Source organism: Natator depressus, chromosome 5 (assembly GCF_965152275.1).
Source record: "Natator depressus isolate rNatDep1 chromosome 5, rNatDep2.hap1, whole genome shotgun sequence".
Lineage (NCBI taxonomy): Eukaryota > Metazoa > Chordata > Testudines > Cheloniidae > Natator > Natator depressus.
In genome coordinates this window covers 132734345-132751490 of record NC_134238.1, presented here as the reverse complement: position 1 = coordinate 132751490, position 17146 = coordinate 132734345, and the positions used below count along the sequence as shown (strand labels likewise).

The following is a 17146-nucleotide window of genomic DNA, read 5'->3' as shown; positions in this document are numbered from 1 at the left end:
GTTGCCCTCCCCCACAGTGAGTGGTACCGGCTCATGCTCTAGAGTCACTGCCTCTCCAAAGAGGCATAGAAACCACTCTCCTTTGAACGCGCCAAAGAAAAGGTTGCAAGACCAAGTGTGACCACTCCAGATCTCGAGGAGACTCTTCTTACTCCTCCAGGAAAAGTATGGCTACTGCTGACATGCAGGATGCAGCATCTGTTCAACCGCTCCCCAGTACCACACAGGGATGTGAGAGGCCCAGTATCGCTGAATCTGGTTCCAGCCCCAGGGCGTCCATTGAGTCTGGTACTGAGAAGGGTGATGCTGACATTGACAGTGTCCACATCAGCAGCATATCAGGTGGCAGAGGTGGTGGACCTCCTCTGCCTTTCCATCCTGAGCTCTACTTTGGTTCAGGACTTCTCCAAGGCTATGTCATCCACAGCTTCGCTGTCCGGACAGGCTGCTGAACCTTTGTTGTCTGTTGGTACCGCATCCTGATGTTGCCTTACCACCAACTGTGGAAGTGAGTCTGGTGCCGGGCTCAGCACAATGGACCTTGTTGGCACCGGAAAACTCCTTAGCACCGCTGCATTTCATGCTACCGATATTACTGTGGTGGCACTCCCTGCCCTCCACCTCTGCACCATCTGCTGCTTTGGTACTGCTGCTGATTTTTGGACTGGTGCCACTCCCAGTACTGGAGACAATGGAGGCATACTGGGTGCCGGCTGTGCTATTTTCATTGTTGGCACTGGTCCCTCCCTTGCTTTGGATGATGGATGATTGGACCAGTTGCTTGCACTTTGGGGCTGGCTCCAATCACCTGGCCTATACCGGGGACTGTTCATAGAATCCTAGAAGGTTAAGGTTGGAAGGGACCTCAGGAGGTCATCTAGTCCAACCCCCTGCTTGAAGCAGGACCAATCCCCAATTTTTGCCCCAGATCCCTAAATGGCCCCCTCAAGGATTGAACTTACAACCCTGGGTTTAGCAGGCCAATGCTCAAACCACTGAGCTATCCCTCCCCCTCATGTAGCAGCTCTTCCCACAGCTGGGACAGGGGCCCTTGGCCTGGTGCCCTTACCTTAACCTTATGCCTAGTGACCCCCCCCCCCCATGGAACCTGTGAGACACTCCTCGTTCAGAGGTAGCGCTCCTATTCTCACTCCTAGGCAAGGTCACCAGGCATGTTGTTGGCTGAGACTGTTGGCCCACTGCAAGTTCAGGTACCAGTTGTCCTCCCCCTTGTGGAGCCTCTGGAATTGTCCCATCCTGGCCCGCCAGTTCGTGAATGGGACCCGTCATTCGCTCAGTTAACTGCCTTTTCATCATCCCTGAACGATTCAGCCATGCCTGGCTCTTCCTTCCCTTCAGTGCCTGAGGACTTCAAAGATGGCCAGGACGCTCTGCAGCATGTGGCTGCTTCTCTGGGCATCCAGGTGGAGTTCCTGTAGGAGAACACCCATTAGTTGCTGGACATCCTGCAACTATCTGTCCCAGGGAGAGTGGCCCTCCCAATTTAACGATGCACTCTTAGAGCCTGAGAGGTTCTTTGGAGCAAACTGCCTTCATTGCTGCCTACAGCGGAGTATCTGGGGAAATGCCACCTTGTGCTGATGCAGGGGTTTTACTCCCACCCAGACCCTGATTCCTGGTTGTAACTGCAGTGAACGACAAAGCTCGGCAGGGCAGAGTTAAGTCTGCTCCTAAGAATAAGGACTCTAATAGGATGGCCTTAATAGGTAGAATGAACTACACCACCTCTTCTTCCCTAGAAATGCAGATTGTGAACTAACAGGTATTGTTGTTCAGATACTATTCTGTAAATTGGATGACTGTCTGAATTTACAGACCAGCTGCCTGAAACCTCCAGGGAGGAATTTTGGGCATTTATTGCTGAGGGCTCCTTGGTGCCCAGAATGTTGCTACACTCTGTGCTAGACGTAGTGAATACTTCAGCCAGAGTGATGGCCTCAGTGGTAACCATGAGGAGGGCGTCCTGGCTGCAAAATTTGGATATTGCTTCAGTGTGCAGCCCGCTATAGATGCCCTTCGATGGTCAGGTCCTCTTTTCAAACAAAACTGAAATCCTTCGAGGGTTCTAGGGCTACCGTATGTTCCTTGGGGGAGTATACACAGGCAGTGCAAAATCGCCAGCATGGTGGTCAGCAGCAACAATACTGCCTGCAACGCCTCTTTCGGCAATCTTTTCCTCCCCTGAGAAAGCGGAACTACCCCAGAAAAGGACATAGGTCCCAGGGGCAGAGACATTCAGGTTCTGGGTTCAGCCAGTTGACATGCTGTCCCCAAGCACCCGTTTTGGCTTGTTTGTCCAGAGCAGCAGTCTAGTCATGACTTTCACTACCCGGGTCCCCGCCATTTGGGGACAGGCTAGCTCGCTTTCACAATGTTTGGTGCTCAGTTACCACCGACAGCTGGGCCCTAAACACCATCAGACTGGGCTATGCTATCCAATTCTCCTGCACCCTACCCCTCCCCACTCTCTCTCTTTCTCTTCAGAGACCCCTCTCATGAGATACTGCTCCTCGAGCAGGTCTGGTTTCTACTGGCTTTGGGAGTTGTGCACAAGGTCCGTCCGGAGTGCCAGTGTCAAGGTTTTTGTTCATGGTGCTTTCTGGTTCCCTATCCTCAATCCCTGCAACCTCAACAAACGTATCAGATACCTGAGGTTCCGAATGGTCCCCCTCTCCGTATCCTCCCCATGTTGACTCCAAACAACTGGTTTGCTGCTCTGGACCTTCAGGACACTAACTTCCATGTGGCCACTGAAGAGTTTTCCAACTTGTCATGGTGAACCACCATTTTCAGTGCATGTCCTTCCTTTCCGTCTGTCTTCTGCCCGCCCCCCCCCCCCCCCGGTTCTTACCCAATGTATGGTCGTGGTGACAGTGTACCTCAGGAAAAAGGGAATCCTTGTCGTCCCGTATCGGGACAACTGGCTACTAGGGGGCAGGTCCAGAGAAGAAGTTCTTTCTCACATACATGTTATGCTGTGCTTATTCTGGATCTCATCCTAAACACTGAAAAGTTAACATTGGTCTCCACTCAGAAAATCGCGTTCGTTGGGGCCCTAATAGACTCTGAGTTTGAGAGCATTTTTGCTGACTGACCATTTTCAGATGATTTGGTGCCTTTGTCTCAGTCTGCATGACCGTTCAGAAGTGCCCGAGACGCTTGGGCCACAGGTCTGCATGCACTCAGGTGGTTCAATTTGCCAGGCTGCATCTTCACCTTCTTCAAATGTAGCTCAAGAGCAGCCTACCATCCAACCCTTCACACTTGGGACAGTTTGCTCTGTCTCCATCCATTGACCCTAGACTCCATCCTGGCGGATGGGTTAGGGCGTTCCCTTCATCTGGCCCTTACCCAGGGGTGAAAGTAACATAGAAGACTTACCGGTACGGGGGCCCAGGTCTAGCCACTTTTAAATCACTGGGCCCGGAGGGGGGCCAAAAGGCAGCGCTTTAACGTCGGCTGCGTAAGCGCCGGTACTGGCGGCCACTTCTTAGCGGTACGCTGTTCTGGCCCTCTTTCACTCCTGCCCTTACCAACTAGGATTGTTGTCGCTGATGCCTCCCTGATGGGTTGGGGAGCACGTCTGGGGTTGCTGAGAGTCCACGGTCTGTGGTTGGAGCAGGAAGCTTCACTCCTGCATATCAGCGTGCTGGAGCTTTGGGCCATCTACGATACCTGTCACACTTCGCTAGACTGCATCAGGGGCTCAGTGGTTCATGTATTTACTGACTATAGAACTGCGATGTATTATTATATAGGCAAGGAAGAGAACACTGGAGTGTGCTCTGTCATCCAAGAGGCAATCAGGCTGTGGCTGTTCTGCATCGCAAAGAGTACCCCTCTGACAGTCCGTCACTTACCCCACTTCCTGTGAGTGCTGCTTGTGAGTCACTAAGTGGAATGCATGGCTCCATCTACCTGAAGAAGAAATGTTTACTTGCTGTAACTGTTGTTGTTTGAGATATGATGCAGACGTGTATTCTACGACCCACCCTCCATCCCCTCTGCATCGGAGTCTATGGGCATTCAGTGTGAAGGAAGCGCCACTTCATATAGCCAGAGGAGGGGGTATAGTCTTGAGGTGCGAGTGCCACCCCCTACGGGTACTGCTAGGCAAAACTTGCTGGCTCCGATGCACTGGGCATGCACACACCTAACTGGAATACACGTCTGTCTCACATCTCGAAGAACTACATTTTGTCTTGAACCTTGACCAAGTCTTTAACCTGGTTACAAAGCACAGTTAAGGTCCAGGCTGTACTACAAATCGCAGCTGGTTTATGGGATGACCATGTTGCAACCAGATTGTCAGAGGTGGCTGAATTTGTAGTACAGATGGAGCCAAAGGCCCTGACTCAAATATAAACTTGGGCTAAAGTGCTTTCCTAAGTCCCACTGACTTAATGTTTCCAGCCAAGACACACATGTGCACACACACCATGCTCCCCCCCGCCCCAAAAAACAACCTGTTGAGAGCAATGGCATTCATTGGAGTTGCACTAGAAGTAATTCTGGGCTGCACTCCTTCCTGCCTCCTATCACCTTGTTTTATTCTACACCACCTTGTGAGTTGCCTTCCTTGCTAACGCCATCTTCATCAGTGTCTAAGTTAACTCCCTGTGAGTTACACCATGTCACCATTTACAGCTGTTTGAACCCCCCATGTAACTTACATCTCTGATGAATATGTCCCAGAGACATCCAGAGGAGCTGGATCTGTTTAGGGCAGGTGTGAACTTGTGCCCAGTGCTTAGTAGAATCCTTTAACATTCGTATCAAGCTCATGTTGGTATAATTCTTTTGTAAATGTAAAATCATGATTACTTGTGTTTCAGTCACATACATCTCCATGTAATCAGCCAGGATTTTGATTCTCCTTGCCTTAAAAACAAAAAGCACTGGAATTCTTTTACTACAGAATACTTCTTAAACTCTCAAGGTAAAGACTATAAAATTTGCTCCATGATGTATAATGTTATCATTTTCATGTATTTTCAAAGCTAATGTAAATCTTAAACAGTGTGTTAGAAAAAGTGGAAGGTCCTGCTTAGTTTTGGATATCGGGTAACATTGGTTTTCTGACAAAACTAGCACAGCATTTGATTGGCTTATGTTTAACAACGGGACAGACTCTTCTATTTCCAGGAGGAATAGTTGAAGAAAGAATGTGGCATGTTGAAACCCTATTCTGCAATGATAAAATGCTTTACCTGTTTAGGTAAAGCAGTGTGCAAACTCTTCATAGTGCTGAGAGTGCAGTGTTCTGATACCAAACGTCTTTGTTTCCTTCAGATGTGATAGAGATGGTAAAGACCAAAGGGAAAGTTCTGGTTAAAGATGGGACCTCTGCGCTCCTGAAGTTGCCTCTCAGATGTCATGTGTGCAAGCAACACCAGTCTACCATCCCACAGTTAAAGGAACATCTCAAGAAACATTGGCCAAAATAACTGTACAGATCACTGTGTGCAATCTGATCAATCTAAGGCTAAACATTTTTTGTCGAGTTGCATAGATTTTTGTTTTAGCTGAATTACAGGTTTAACACTGGGAAAGTTCCTCGCTAGTACAAACAGAATACGACTGACACTTTTGTAACTTCTTTTTAGAATACAAATAAAGCAGCCTCAAGTTCAGTATTTTGTAGATTCATTGTGGACTATCACTCCCGCAGTGTGTCTGACTGGGAAGTCTCTCAAGGGCTTTCTGGGGGTAAATGTGGCTTATGCTTATTCAAAAGTCTGCTAAGTACCTGATACAGATTGAATAGATTCCAATGCCAGAAGGGAGCATAGGGATCATATAGGCCAGGGGTGGCCAACCTGTGGCTCCGGAGGCTCTTCAGAGGTTAATATGCGCTCCTTGCATAGGCACTGACTCGGGGGCTGGAGCTACAGACCTTAACTTTCCAATGTGCCAGGGGGTGCTCACTGCTCTGCCCCTTCCCCTGAGCCTGCCATGCGCTCGCTGCTCTCCCCCCACCCCGAGCCTCCTGCGCATGCGAAAGAGCTGATTGCGGCAAGCAGGAGGCACTGGGGGCTGGAGCGGGGGTGGGGGTGCTGATAGGGGGCTACAGACGTATTACTGTGGCTCTTTGGCAATGTACATTGGTAAATTTTGGCTCCTTCTCAGGCTCAGGTTGGCCACCCCTGACCTAGGCTGACTTCCTATATAGCATGGGCCAGAGACCTGCCCCACAATAATGCCTAGAGTAAAGCTTTTAGAAAAAAACATCCCCTCCTTGATTTAGAAATTGTCAATGATGAAGAATCCACCACAACCCTTGGCAGGTTGTTCCAATGGTTAATTATGCTCACCGTTAAAAACGTAGTCCTTATTTCCCATCTGAATTTGTCTAGCTTCAACTTCCAGCCTTTGGATCATGTTACAACTAGGGCTGCCAAGCCATTAAAAGAAATAATTGCGATTAATCGCGCGATTAAACAACAATAGAATACCATTTATTTTAAATATTTTTGGATGTTTACTACATTTTCAAATATATTAATTTCAGCTACAACACAGAATACAGTGTACAGTGCTCATTTTATATTTTTAATTACAAATATTTGCACTGTAAACAAAATTCTATTTTTTAATTTAGCTCATACAAGTACTGTAGTACAATCTCTTTATCATGAAAGTTGAACTTACAAATGTAGAATTTTATGTACAAAACCCCCTACATTCAAAAATAAAACAGTGTAAAACTTTAGAGCCTACAAGTCCACTCAGTCCTACTTCGTGGTCAGCCAATCGCTCAGACAAACAAGGTTGGGTACAATTTGCAGGAGATAATGCTGCCCGCTTCTTGTTTACTATGTCACCTGGAAGCGAGAACAGGCGTTCTCATGGCACTGTTGTAGCTGGCGTTGCAAGATATTTACATGTCAGATGCGCTAAAGATTCATATGTCCCTTCATGCTTCAACCACCATTCCAGAGTACATGCGTCCGTGCTCATGATGGGTTCTGCTTAATAACGATCCAAAGCTGTGCGGACTGACGTGTGTTCATTTTCATCATCCGAGTCAGATGCCTCCAGCAGAAGGTTGATTTTCTTTTTTGGTGGCTTGGGTTCTGTAGTTTCCACATCAGAGTGTTCCTCTTTTAAGACTTCTGAAAGCACGCTCCATACCTCCTCCCTCTCAGATTTTGGAAGGCACTTCAGATTCTTAAACCTTGAGTCGAGTGCTGTAGCGGTCTTTAGAAATCTCACATTGGTACCTTCTTTGCGTTTTGTCAAATCTTCCGTGAAAGTGTTCTTAAAACGAACATGGGCTGGGTCATCATCCGTGACTGCTATAACATGAAATACATGGCAGAATGCAGGTAAAACAGAACAGGAGACAGACAGTTCCCCCCAAAGGAGTTCAGTCACAAATTTTAATTAACGCATTATTTTTTCTTAACGAGCATCATCAGCATGGACGCACGTCCTCTGAAACAATGGCCGAAGCATGAAGAGGCATATGAATCTTTAGTGCATCTGGCACGTAAATATCTTGCGATGCTGGCTATAACAGTGCCATGTGAACGCCTGTTCTCACTTTCAGGTGACATTGTAATTAAGAAGCGGGCAGCATTACCTCCCGTAAATGTAAACAAACGTTTGTCTTAACGACTGGCAGAATAAGAACTGCGACTGAGTGGACTTGTAGCCTCTAAAGTTTTACACTGTTTTGTTTTTGAGAGCAGTTATGTAACCAAAAAAAATCTGCATTTGTAAGTTACACTTTCATGATAGAGAGTTTGCACGACAGTACTTGTATGAGGTGAATTGAAAAATCCTATTTTTTATCATTTTTACAGTGCAAATATTTGTAATAAAAAAATATAAAGTGAGCCCTGTGCACTTTGTAGTCTGTTGTAATTGAAATCAGTATTGAAAATGTAGAAAAACATCCAAAATATTTAAATAAATTTGGTATTCTATTGTTAAGTGCAATTAATTGCGATTAATTTTTGAGTTAATCGCGTCAGTTAACTGCAGTTGACAGCCCTACTTACAACCTTTCTCTGCTAGATGGAAGAGCCCATTACAGTAACTCTTTGCTTAACGCTGTAGTTATGTTCCTGAAAAATGCTACTTTAAGCGAAGCCAATTTCCCCATAAGAATTAATATGGGGGGGGTTAGGTTCCAGGGACATTTTTTTTGCCTGACAAAAGACAATAGTGTGTGTATGTGTGTATACACACACACACACACTCACTAAAGTTTTAAACAATTTAATATTGTACACAGTAATGATGATTCTGAAGCTTGGCTGAGGTGGTGGAGTCAGAGGGTGGGACATTTCCCAGGGAATGCCTTGCTGCTAAATGATGAGCCAGCACAGGGCTGAGACCTCAAGGGTTAACACGTTGTTGTTAAGGTAGCCCCACGCTCTACAAGGGAGGGGAGACAACATGGCAGAGAGAGACACACACTGCCCCTTTAAGTGCGCTGACCCCACTCTGAGTACACTGCCTTTCTAAGTAGATCGGCAAGTTGAGACAGCAGCTGCTGCCAGCAACCTCCCTCTGTCCTGAGCCCTGTCCTGTCATACCCCTTCCCCCCACCCATGGAGATGTGGGGGAGGGAGACACCCTGACATTAGCACCCCTCTTCCCCGCCCTCTGCACAGCAAGCAGGAGGCTCCAGGGAGCAGCTCCAAGGCAGAGGGCAGGAGCAGCACATGGCAGTGGGGGGAGGGACAGCTGAATTGCTCAGCAATTGATAGCCTGCTCGGCAGCTGGCACACGGGGAGCTGATGGGGGGGCTGCTGGCCCACCCTGGCTCCAAGCCCGCTCCAGCGGGCTGCTCTTCCTGCAAGCAGTGGACAAAGCAGGCAGCTGCCAAACCACGTTATCAGGGAGCATTGGCTCAACTTCCAACGAGCCTGTTCTCTGACTGATCAGCAACGTAACACTAACCCGGCCGACTTTCAGTGAGGAGTCCCTGTATTAAGTATTTGGGCCTGGAAACGGACTCTCCTTTCCTCTCCGGGGAGACCCTGGGTGTTAGCCCGCTTGGTGAAGTAAGCAGCCTGCAGAGCCACCAAGGTACCTTCACCATGTGTTTTTCTTTTTTTGTCTGCTCTTAAGTTCCTGGTACAAGACAACCATAGAGCAGCGGTAATGAGGAGCCTCTTCCGGCTCACTGGTTAGCCTTGTATACTGCCAGTGTTCTTCAGTGCCTAAGCTAATTACTTGTGAACTTGTCAGGCTGGTAACAGCGCTGTGTTATCCACCTCCTTCATTTTGTTTCCTCAGCTCGGTTAGGGCCCCCCTTTTCCACGAGGGCTCGGTTTCCTGCCAGACCAAGCTCTACCTTCCTTATGGAGGCTGCGCTCTCTCACCACCCCTGCAGTTCTCTAGTCTGCCTTTTCATGGGCCACCTGTGGGGGCTTCCATCCTCAGCCACAGAATAAGCACTTCTTAGGTGGGGGTTTACCCCAGAACTCAATTTCATCCCATGCATCATCACAGCAGGGACAGCCTACAGATCCTGGCTCTGGCCTTGCCCCTTCCTTTGTAGAGCACACTGGGGTTTCTTCCCCAACAGACCCCTCCCACTCCAAGGGTCTCTGAGCCCCCTTAAGAGGCTTTGGGGGGGGGTCACTCCCTCCTACAGTCGCCCTAACTGGGGTATCTTGGGTTGACCTCCTGCCTTTCCTTCAGATTGTCCTTTGTGTGGATGACCCCTGCCCCTTCATCCCCTTTTCCAGCTTCATTGCCTGGTATTCTCCACCTAGGCCTTGCTTTCTTAGCTTGTTGGTGTTTTTCACTTTCCTGCTTCTCCTTTGCCCCAGCCTTTCTGACCCACTTTCTTGGCTTTTTTTCTGTTTAGGGTTTTCTCATATCACCCCTTGTGGGCTCTGGCTCCATGCTTAATCCCAGCCCCTCTTTTCCTCACGCCCCACTGAGGTTCCTTTCCCCGGGCCTCCTTTCCTCTCCTTAAAGGGAATGCGTTCCACACAGTCCCCATGACCACAGGCTGGAGCAAGATTTCCACTACCCTCACCCCTTTCTCTTGGAACCTCCCACATACCGTCGATGGGACTACAGCCACTGGCTAGTATTTTTCCTCCCTGTGTTTGCATTCTCCATCTAGGGTTTCCCCCTCCCAAAACCACTGTGGTTTAATCTGCCTGTTCTGCAAGAGTGAACAACCAGCTGCTAGGTCAATATCCTCTGGCCTACAGCCCAGTCGTACAGGGAGTGTTTTCGCACTCTTCCTAGAGGTCTCCTTCACCCCAGACTAGCTGCAAAATTCCTCCAGACCACATTACATATACAGGCAGGCCCACTTAATGTACCATTTTCCCACTGGACTGGTAGCAAGTAATTTCCCAGCTTGTTGACATGGCCTTTTTCTCCTCCTGTCTCTCATGCCCAGACCTTCTTGCTCGAGGGGTCTAGTCTCTTTCCCCCCCCTCACATTCCCTGCTTGTGGGGGATGAGACACTTTCCTGGGAAATTTTGCTTCAACACACTTGGCCAGGTTTACTGCTGCATCCATTGTCTCTGGTTGGTCTCCTCACCCAGACCTTAGTGGTATCTCACATAAATTGTTCTAATAGTACGGTATCCATGGCCTCTTCCAAATCTTGCCCGTTTGGACTCAGACATTGATTAGCCCAATCTCTCAACTTCTGTATGAAAGATTTGGGCCCAACCCTGTAAATCCATATGGCTTCCCTAAATTTCTGTCTGTACTTTTTGGCCACAAGCCTGCATAGTCCAGTACAGCAGCCTTTAACACTTCATGATTGGTGGCCTGCTTTTCACTCAATGCCACGTAAGCAGATATTGTGTTTCTGCTGCCAGAGAAGGGGCTAACCCCCGTAATACTTGATCCCAGCTTGCCCTAGCAGCAATTCCCTCCAACATCCCTAGGGCCACTGGATTATCTCCAGGGCTCATTTGAGAGGTCCAGGCCCGCTCCCCCTTGGCAAGAATTGTTATGTTTTGTAATAACTGCTGCTGTACCTGGGTCTGCTCCGGCATGAACTCCTGAAACACATGCTGTTGGTCTGCCTGCCACCCCAGAAGATTGTCACTAGGTCTGCTGCAATGCCCACCGCATCCCCTTCTGAGCATGAGCTCCTCCATCTTTTCCAGATTCCTCTCACAGGCCACCTCTCAAGCCTTCCTGGTTGTGGCTGACAGATGGATCCTGGACAAGCCCACATTTGTGAACTGGCTTCCCCCTTTCTCTCCAAGAGAACGCTGGCTGGTCAGCCCACTTTGTGAATGAAGCAGTGCACAGGTCCACCAAGGTACCTTCACCCTGTCTGTGCGTTTGCCTCCTCTTATGCTCCAGGTACATTTCAACCACCTAGCAGCAGTTCTGAGAAGCCCTTTCCTGCTCGCTGGATTAGCCTTTTTTATACTGTCTGCTTTCCTTCCTGGGTTCTTCAGCTGGCGGGCTAATTACTCAGTAACTGGTCAGGCTACCAGCAGGTGTGTGCGCTCGTCTATTTCAACCGCAGCCCGTGCCGTAGGTGGGGTTAGTGATCAGGGTGCCAGCTTCCACAGAGCTTGGATCAGCACCCTGTTACAGTTCCCCAGGTAGGTAGATATAGATTTGTGTTTGACTTTGTGGGGAAATTACCTAAATCTGGTGTGAGGGCACTTCCCCTTGGCTCTCAGTGACATGCAAGTTGACTTCTCTCATGGCTGTGTCCCTCTTACTGGGTCTGGCATGGTGACAAACTAGTGTTAGAAAGTGACGTCCGTTCACTCAAATGAAATCTCTACTAAAAAGCCTCTATGCCCCCATACAAAATACCTCGTGTAGCTTACCAAGATTGTGGATGCTTAACTCTCACACTTAGCCGTGCAGCAGGCCTGAAAGTTGAACCTCTGTAGAGGTCTCTAGACACAAGACCTGATTCTGAGGTGTTGAGCACCCACCGTGCTAGGCTTTAAAATCTGCCTGTTTTGCTTTGGATGTAGTTCGTAACCGCAACGTTGTTTAACAAAGCATACCTTCTGACGTAAATTGAATTGTAATAAGAGTGTCTGGTCTCTTCCGTAGAAGGGCTCAATTCTGCAGTACTTTGTCAAAATCCAGGGCATTTCCCCTCGTAGGACTGCTGCAGGGAGACCCTGTATAGACCTTGTCTACATTTCATAGTCAGGTAAGGATTACTGAACACATTAGACTGAGCAGGATGAATTCTAACTAGGGCTGTCAAGCGATTTAAAAAAATCGTGATTTTTAAAAAATGAATTGCACAATTAATCATGCAGTTAAATAATAGAATACCATTTATTTAAATATTTTTGGATGTTTTCTACAATGTCAAACTTTAGAGCCTACAAGTCCACTCAGTCCTACTTCTTGTTCAGCCAATCGCTCAGACAAACAGGTTTGTTTAAATTTGCAGGAGATAATGCTGCCCACTTCTTGTTCACAATGTCATCTGAAAGTGAGAACAGGCATTCACATGGCACTGTTGTAGCCGGCACCACAAGATATTTACAGGGCAGATGCGCTAAAGTTTATGTCCCTTGATGCTTCAACCACCGTTCCAGAGGACATGCATCCATGCTGATGACGGGTTCTGCTCAATAATGATTCAAAGCAGTGCGGACCAACACATGTTCATTTTCATAATCTGAATCACATGCCACCTGCAGAAGATTTTCTTTTTTGGTGATTCGGGTTCTGTAATTTCCGCATCAGTGTGTTCTTCTTTTAAGACTTCTGAAAGCATGCTCCATACCTCCTCCCTCTCAGATTTTGGAAGGCACTTCAGATTCTTAAACCTTGGGTCGAGTGCTGTAGCTATTTTTAGAAATCTCACACTGGTACCTTCTTTGCGTTTTGTCAAATCTTCCGTGAAAGTATTCTTAAAACGAACATGGGCTGGGTCATCATCCGTGACTGCTATAACATGAAATACATGGCAGAATGCAGGTAAAACAGAACAGGAGACAGACAATTCCCCTCAAAGGAGTTCAGTCACAAATTTAATTAACGCATTATTTTTTAAACGAGCATCATCAGCATGGACGCACGTCCTCTGAAACAATGGCCGAAGCATGAAGAGGCATATGAATCTTTAGTGCATCTGGCATGTAAATATCTTGCGATGCTGGCTATAACAGTGCCATGCGAACGCCTGTTCTCACTTTCAGGTGACATTGTAATTAAGAAGAGGGCAGCATTATCTCCCGTAAATGTAAACAAACTTGTTTATCTTAGTGATTGGCTGAACAAGGAGGACTGAGTGGACTTGTAGGCTCTGAAGTTTTACATTGTTTTGTTTTTGAGTGCAGTTATGTAACCAAAAAAAAAAATCTGCATTTGTAATTTGCACTTTCCTGATAAAGAGATTGCACAACAGTGCTTGTGTGAGGTGAACTGAAAAATACTATTTTATCATTTTTACAGTGCAAATATTTGTAATAAATATAAAGTGAGCCCTGTGCACTTTGGATTCTGTGATGTACCTGAAATAGATATTTGAAAAAGTAGAAAAACATCCAAACATTTAATAAATTTCAATTGATATAAGTGCAATTAATTGCTATTTAATTTTTTTGAGTTAATCATTGAGTTAACTCTGATTAATTGACAGCCCTAATTCTAACCAGCAAAAACACTGAAGTCCATGAAGAATTGCCAGACCATTTAATGTTAATATGTTAGATTACATTTAACATTCACTTAAGCTATTTATTTAAATAGCCAATATTCATTTTAAATTTACTGGACAGCTGAACTAGTAGACGAAAGGAAACAGCTGATTGTTTCTCAGCCTGCTGATGTTAGCTTGTAATATTATCCCAGTGAACATGCCTGCTGGATTGTCCACAGGCTCAAAAAGGTGATGAGTTAGAGCAGGGGTTCTCACACTTTTGTACTAGTGACCCCTTTCACATAGCAAGCCTCTGAGTGCAACCCCCCCCCTATAAATTAAAAGCACATTTTAATATATTTTAACACCATTATAAATGCTGGAGCTGAAGCGGGGTTTGGGGTGGAGGCTGACAGCTCAGGATCCCCCATGTAATAACCTTGTGACCTGCTGAGGGGTCCCAACCCACAGTTTGAAAACCCCTGAGTTAGAACCATTAACATTTTCTGTGGCCTATAAAAAACATTTGTTCATCATAGTTCGTCTTTGCTAACACAGAGCTGCTGAAAGAACTGGAGTGAAGCCAAAGCAGACCCTCCAGTCCAGACAGAAGTTTTGATTTCAGGGGAGGCTAGGGTTACCATTAGGGAACCCCCTCTTAATTTCTCTCTGAAAGTGGGCAGGGATGCCATGCAGCGTGGTCGTACCTCCACACAGCACAGTATTTAATTCTGCCTTTCCTCTCTCAGGGTGGCATCCCGTTTATTAATGCAGGTCATGGTCGGGGAGTGACGTGCTGGCTGAGCTGACTGTAGCAGGGAGGGTTTGAAGAATGCTTCTGCAGCACCCAAAAAACCTGTTTGCCAAGAGAGATCAGGTGCACATCTGGAAGTTCTCAGTCAGCGTGGTATTGATCACGTGCCAAATCCCCAGGGAATCAAAATCAGAAGCAGCAAGGCATCACTTTTGCTTGATGCCTTCTAAGCTGTGGAGATGTGTCTGTAAACATGTTCTCAGATTCATTGGAACAGTTTCTTTAGGTATTGTGCGAGGTCCTCTCCAGCACCGTTCATATTATTGGAAATGTTTTGCCGCGTGCCACCTGAATGGATAGGTGGTATGCAGGAAACCCACATGGCCACTTTCTGCACCCAGACCTGAGGTCTTGCCAATAAGAACACGTGGACAGTGTAGACTGGCAGGCTATAAGCACTGGTGGAATAAACGAGTTCAAAGAGCAGCTCTGCAGATCTTTCCTTATTGGTGACAAGACTCAGTGGAGGGTCTGCTATCAGGACAGTGTGGACCTCAGGATGGATACGGATATCCCTGTACAAGAAATATTCCCAAATATTGTGGACAGTTCCAGTGCACCGTATGCCATGTCTCAATGGACTGACTAGGTTTAATGGTATTTTAGCATTCAGACGGTCTTATCCAAGCCTATTTTGTTTTGGTTTTTTTGGTCCCCAATTCTAAGTCTCCTGAAAACTCTTACTTCCTGTAGCTGAAATCACATGGGCAAGCCTTGGTTCTGCAACAAATCCACAGTTACAATGCTGTGACTGAAGTCTACAACTAGTACTTGCACCTTCTTCGTGCCCTTGGGCTCAGCTTTGGAGACGAGGTACATGTCCCCAACAACGTTATCCTCTCCATGCCCTTCCTGCGCAGCTGTCATGGCTGTAGGCCTGGCATTAGCCCTGTTCCTTGCAGCCATTTGCATCCGCTGTTTAATTTTGACAGCCAGATCCTTCGAGTAGATGGCATGAAGTCCAAATAATACTCTTGTAACATTAGTATTGTCATGAGAAGGTCATTGCTTTGATGTCATTAGTGCTGTGTGCTTGTGGAAAGGGCGGCTTCTTACGTGTTTACCAGTGGGACTGTTGAAGCAATTATCAAGTATAAAAAATGAACTGCAGCTCCAGAATGTTTTATTCGACTTCGTGTCAAGGTGGGCGATGACCTTGTGCTTCCCGGCCCAGGGCTGGTTGCTGGATTGCACGCTGCTGTGGAAAAAGGCTCTTCCTCACCTTCTCCTGGGGTCGCACGACCTCATCCTTTGGGGCCTACGTACTAGGGCGATGGGTGCGCTAAACACGCTGAGGTGGCATTCTAGTACAGCCAGGGCCGGCTCCAGGAACCAGCGAAGGAAGCAGGTGCCTGGGGCGGCCAAGAGAAAGGGGCGGCACTCTGTCCATCATCAGGGCGGCACGTCTGGGTCTTTGGCAGCAATCCCCTCTCTTCCTCTTCAATAGCACCTCGGCGACAGCTCAACCAGGCTTGGTTTTTTTTGTTTCCTTCTTCCTTCGCTGCTTGGGGTGGCAAAAAAGCTGGAGCCGGCCTCGAGTACAGCCACTCTCACATTTAGAGAGAGACTTTTCTCCTCTTACAACTGCTTATGTAACATTAAGATGTGGTGGTACACTGGGGACGGCAACAGACTCAGGCAGGATCCATGGGCTCCAGGCTGTGTAGCGAGGAGACCCACCGCAGCAGTGAGTCAGGGGCATAGTGGTTGCTCATGGTAAAGGACGCAGTAATTCTAATCTGAATAACGAGCATTTTTCATCGAGAGCAGCTGTAACCACGGAGCACGCCAGTTTTCAGCTACTCAGTGATGCTATTGGCTTTGCCCATGTTGCTTTGCCATTCACAGCAAAAGATTGCTTAAAATAACACTAGCTAAGAATAAGATACTGTTCTTCTGCTTCTTGTGAACACTGCAGAGGAATCATCCAGCCCAAGGGACAGATATTCTTGCACTTCTCAACAAGGACTGCTCTAGCCAAGCACTGGCACTAGTGGGCTCTGAAGAGAGCCCCATTCTCCTTAGCCAGCAGTCACATGTCCCCTTCCCCTCTTAGACTGGGTAGAAACCACTACTGGATCTTGCTGAAGGTATGTTTCATATTGATGTTGTTGTGATGGACAATGGTGGTGTTCAGCAGGAGGCAGCCTCATTTTGGTGGTTTACAACAGTGTCCCTGTTGTACCCCACTGCACCCCAGACCTCTTCATTAACTCTGTTATGGCTCTGTATTTCTTCGTGGCAAACCCATAGATGACAGGAACGGGGTGATAAGGCTACAAAGGGCTATACAGCACAAGCCCGACTCTGTATTTCAGTGTGTTCTTAAGCAAATCAGCCATGTCCCATCGACACATGATGTTGTGACAGGGTTCCTGGGAGCTGTCTCTCACCAGTGTTGGTTTTTAAAAATGACCACAATCACACAAAGTTTGAGAGATGGAAACTTGTTGAATATTAAACAAATCAGGCCCCAAAGGAATACTGGTTAGTGAAACACTTAAAAATGACTTCAAAAAAGATCTAGACCTTTTCAGGAGGAGGCTGGGGAGGAAGTAGTTTGTTTCCTTGAGAAAAGAACGTAGTCAATTCTAGTGTTAGACGTGTTCAGAACAATCCCTGCGTTATGTGCATTGCAGACATGCCTGCTTGCTGTATCTGCACACATCATGGCTCCACCGTCAGCAGCAGCAGGTGGGAATGTTGGCATAGACCAGCCACCTTGTCACCTACTACTACT

General features: G+C 47.2%; 1 protein-coding gene across 7 annotated transcripts in view; it reads left to right on the top strand.

Moving 5' to 3' along the window:
• Positions 1-5642, top strand: part of APTX (aprataxin) — a 39118-nt gene extending 33476 nt beyond the window's left edge. For 6 of the 7 annotated variants that reach the window (XM_074953699.1, XM_074953701.1, XM_074953697.1 and 3 more), the window contains 2 exons: positions 4857-4960; positions 5314-5642. In XM_074953699.1, the coding sequence (XP_074809800.1) occupies positions 4857-4960; positions 5314-5468 (259 nt within the window). In that variant the 3' untranslated portion in view covers positions 5469-5642. The remainder of the gene's footprint in view (positions 1-4856; positions 4961-5313) is intronic. The other variant, XM_074953700.1, reaches the window with a different exon arrangement.
• The last annotated feature ends 11504 nt before the right edge of the window (positions 5643-17146 follow it).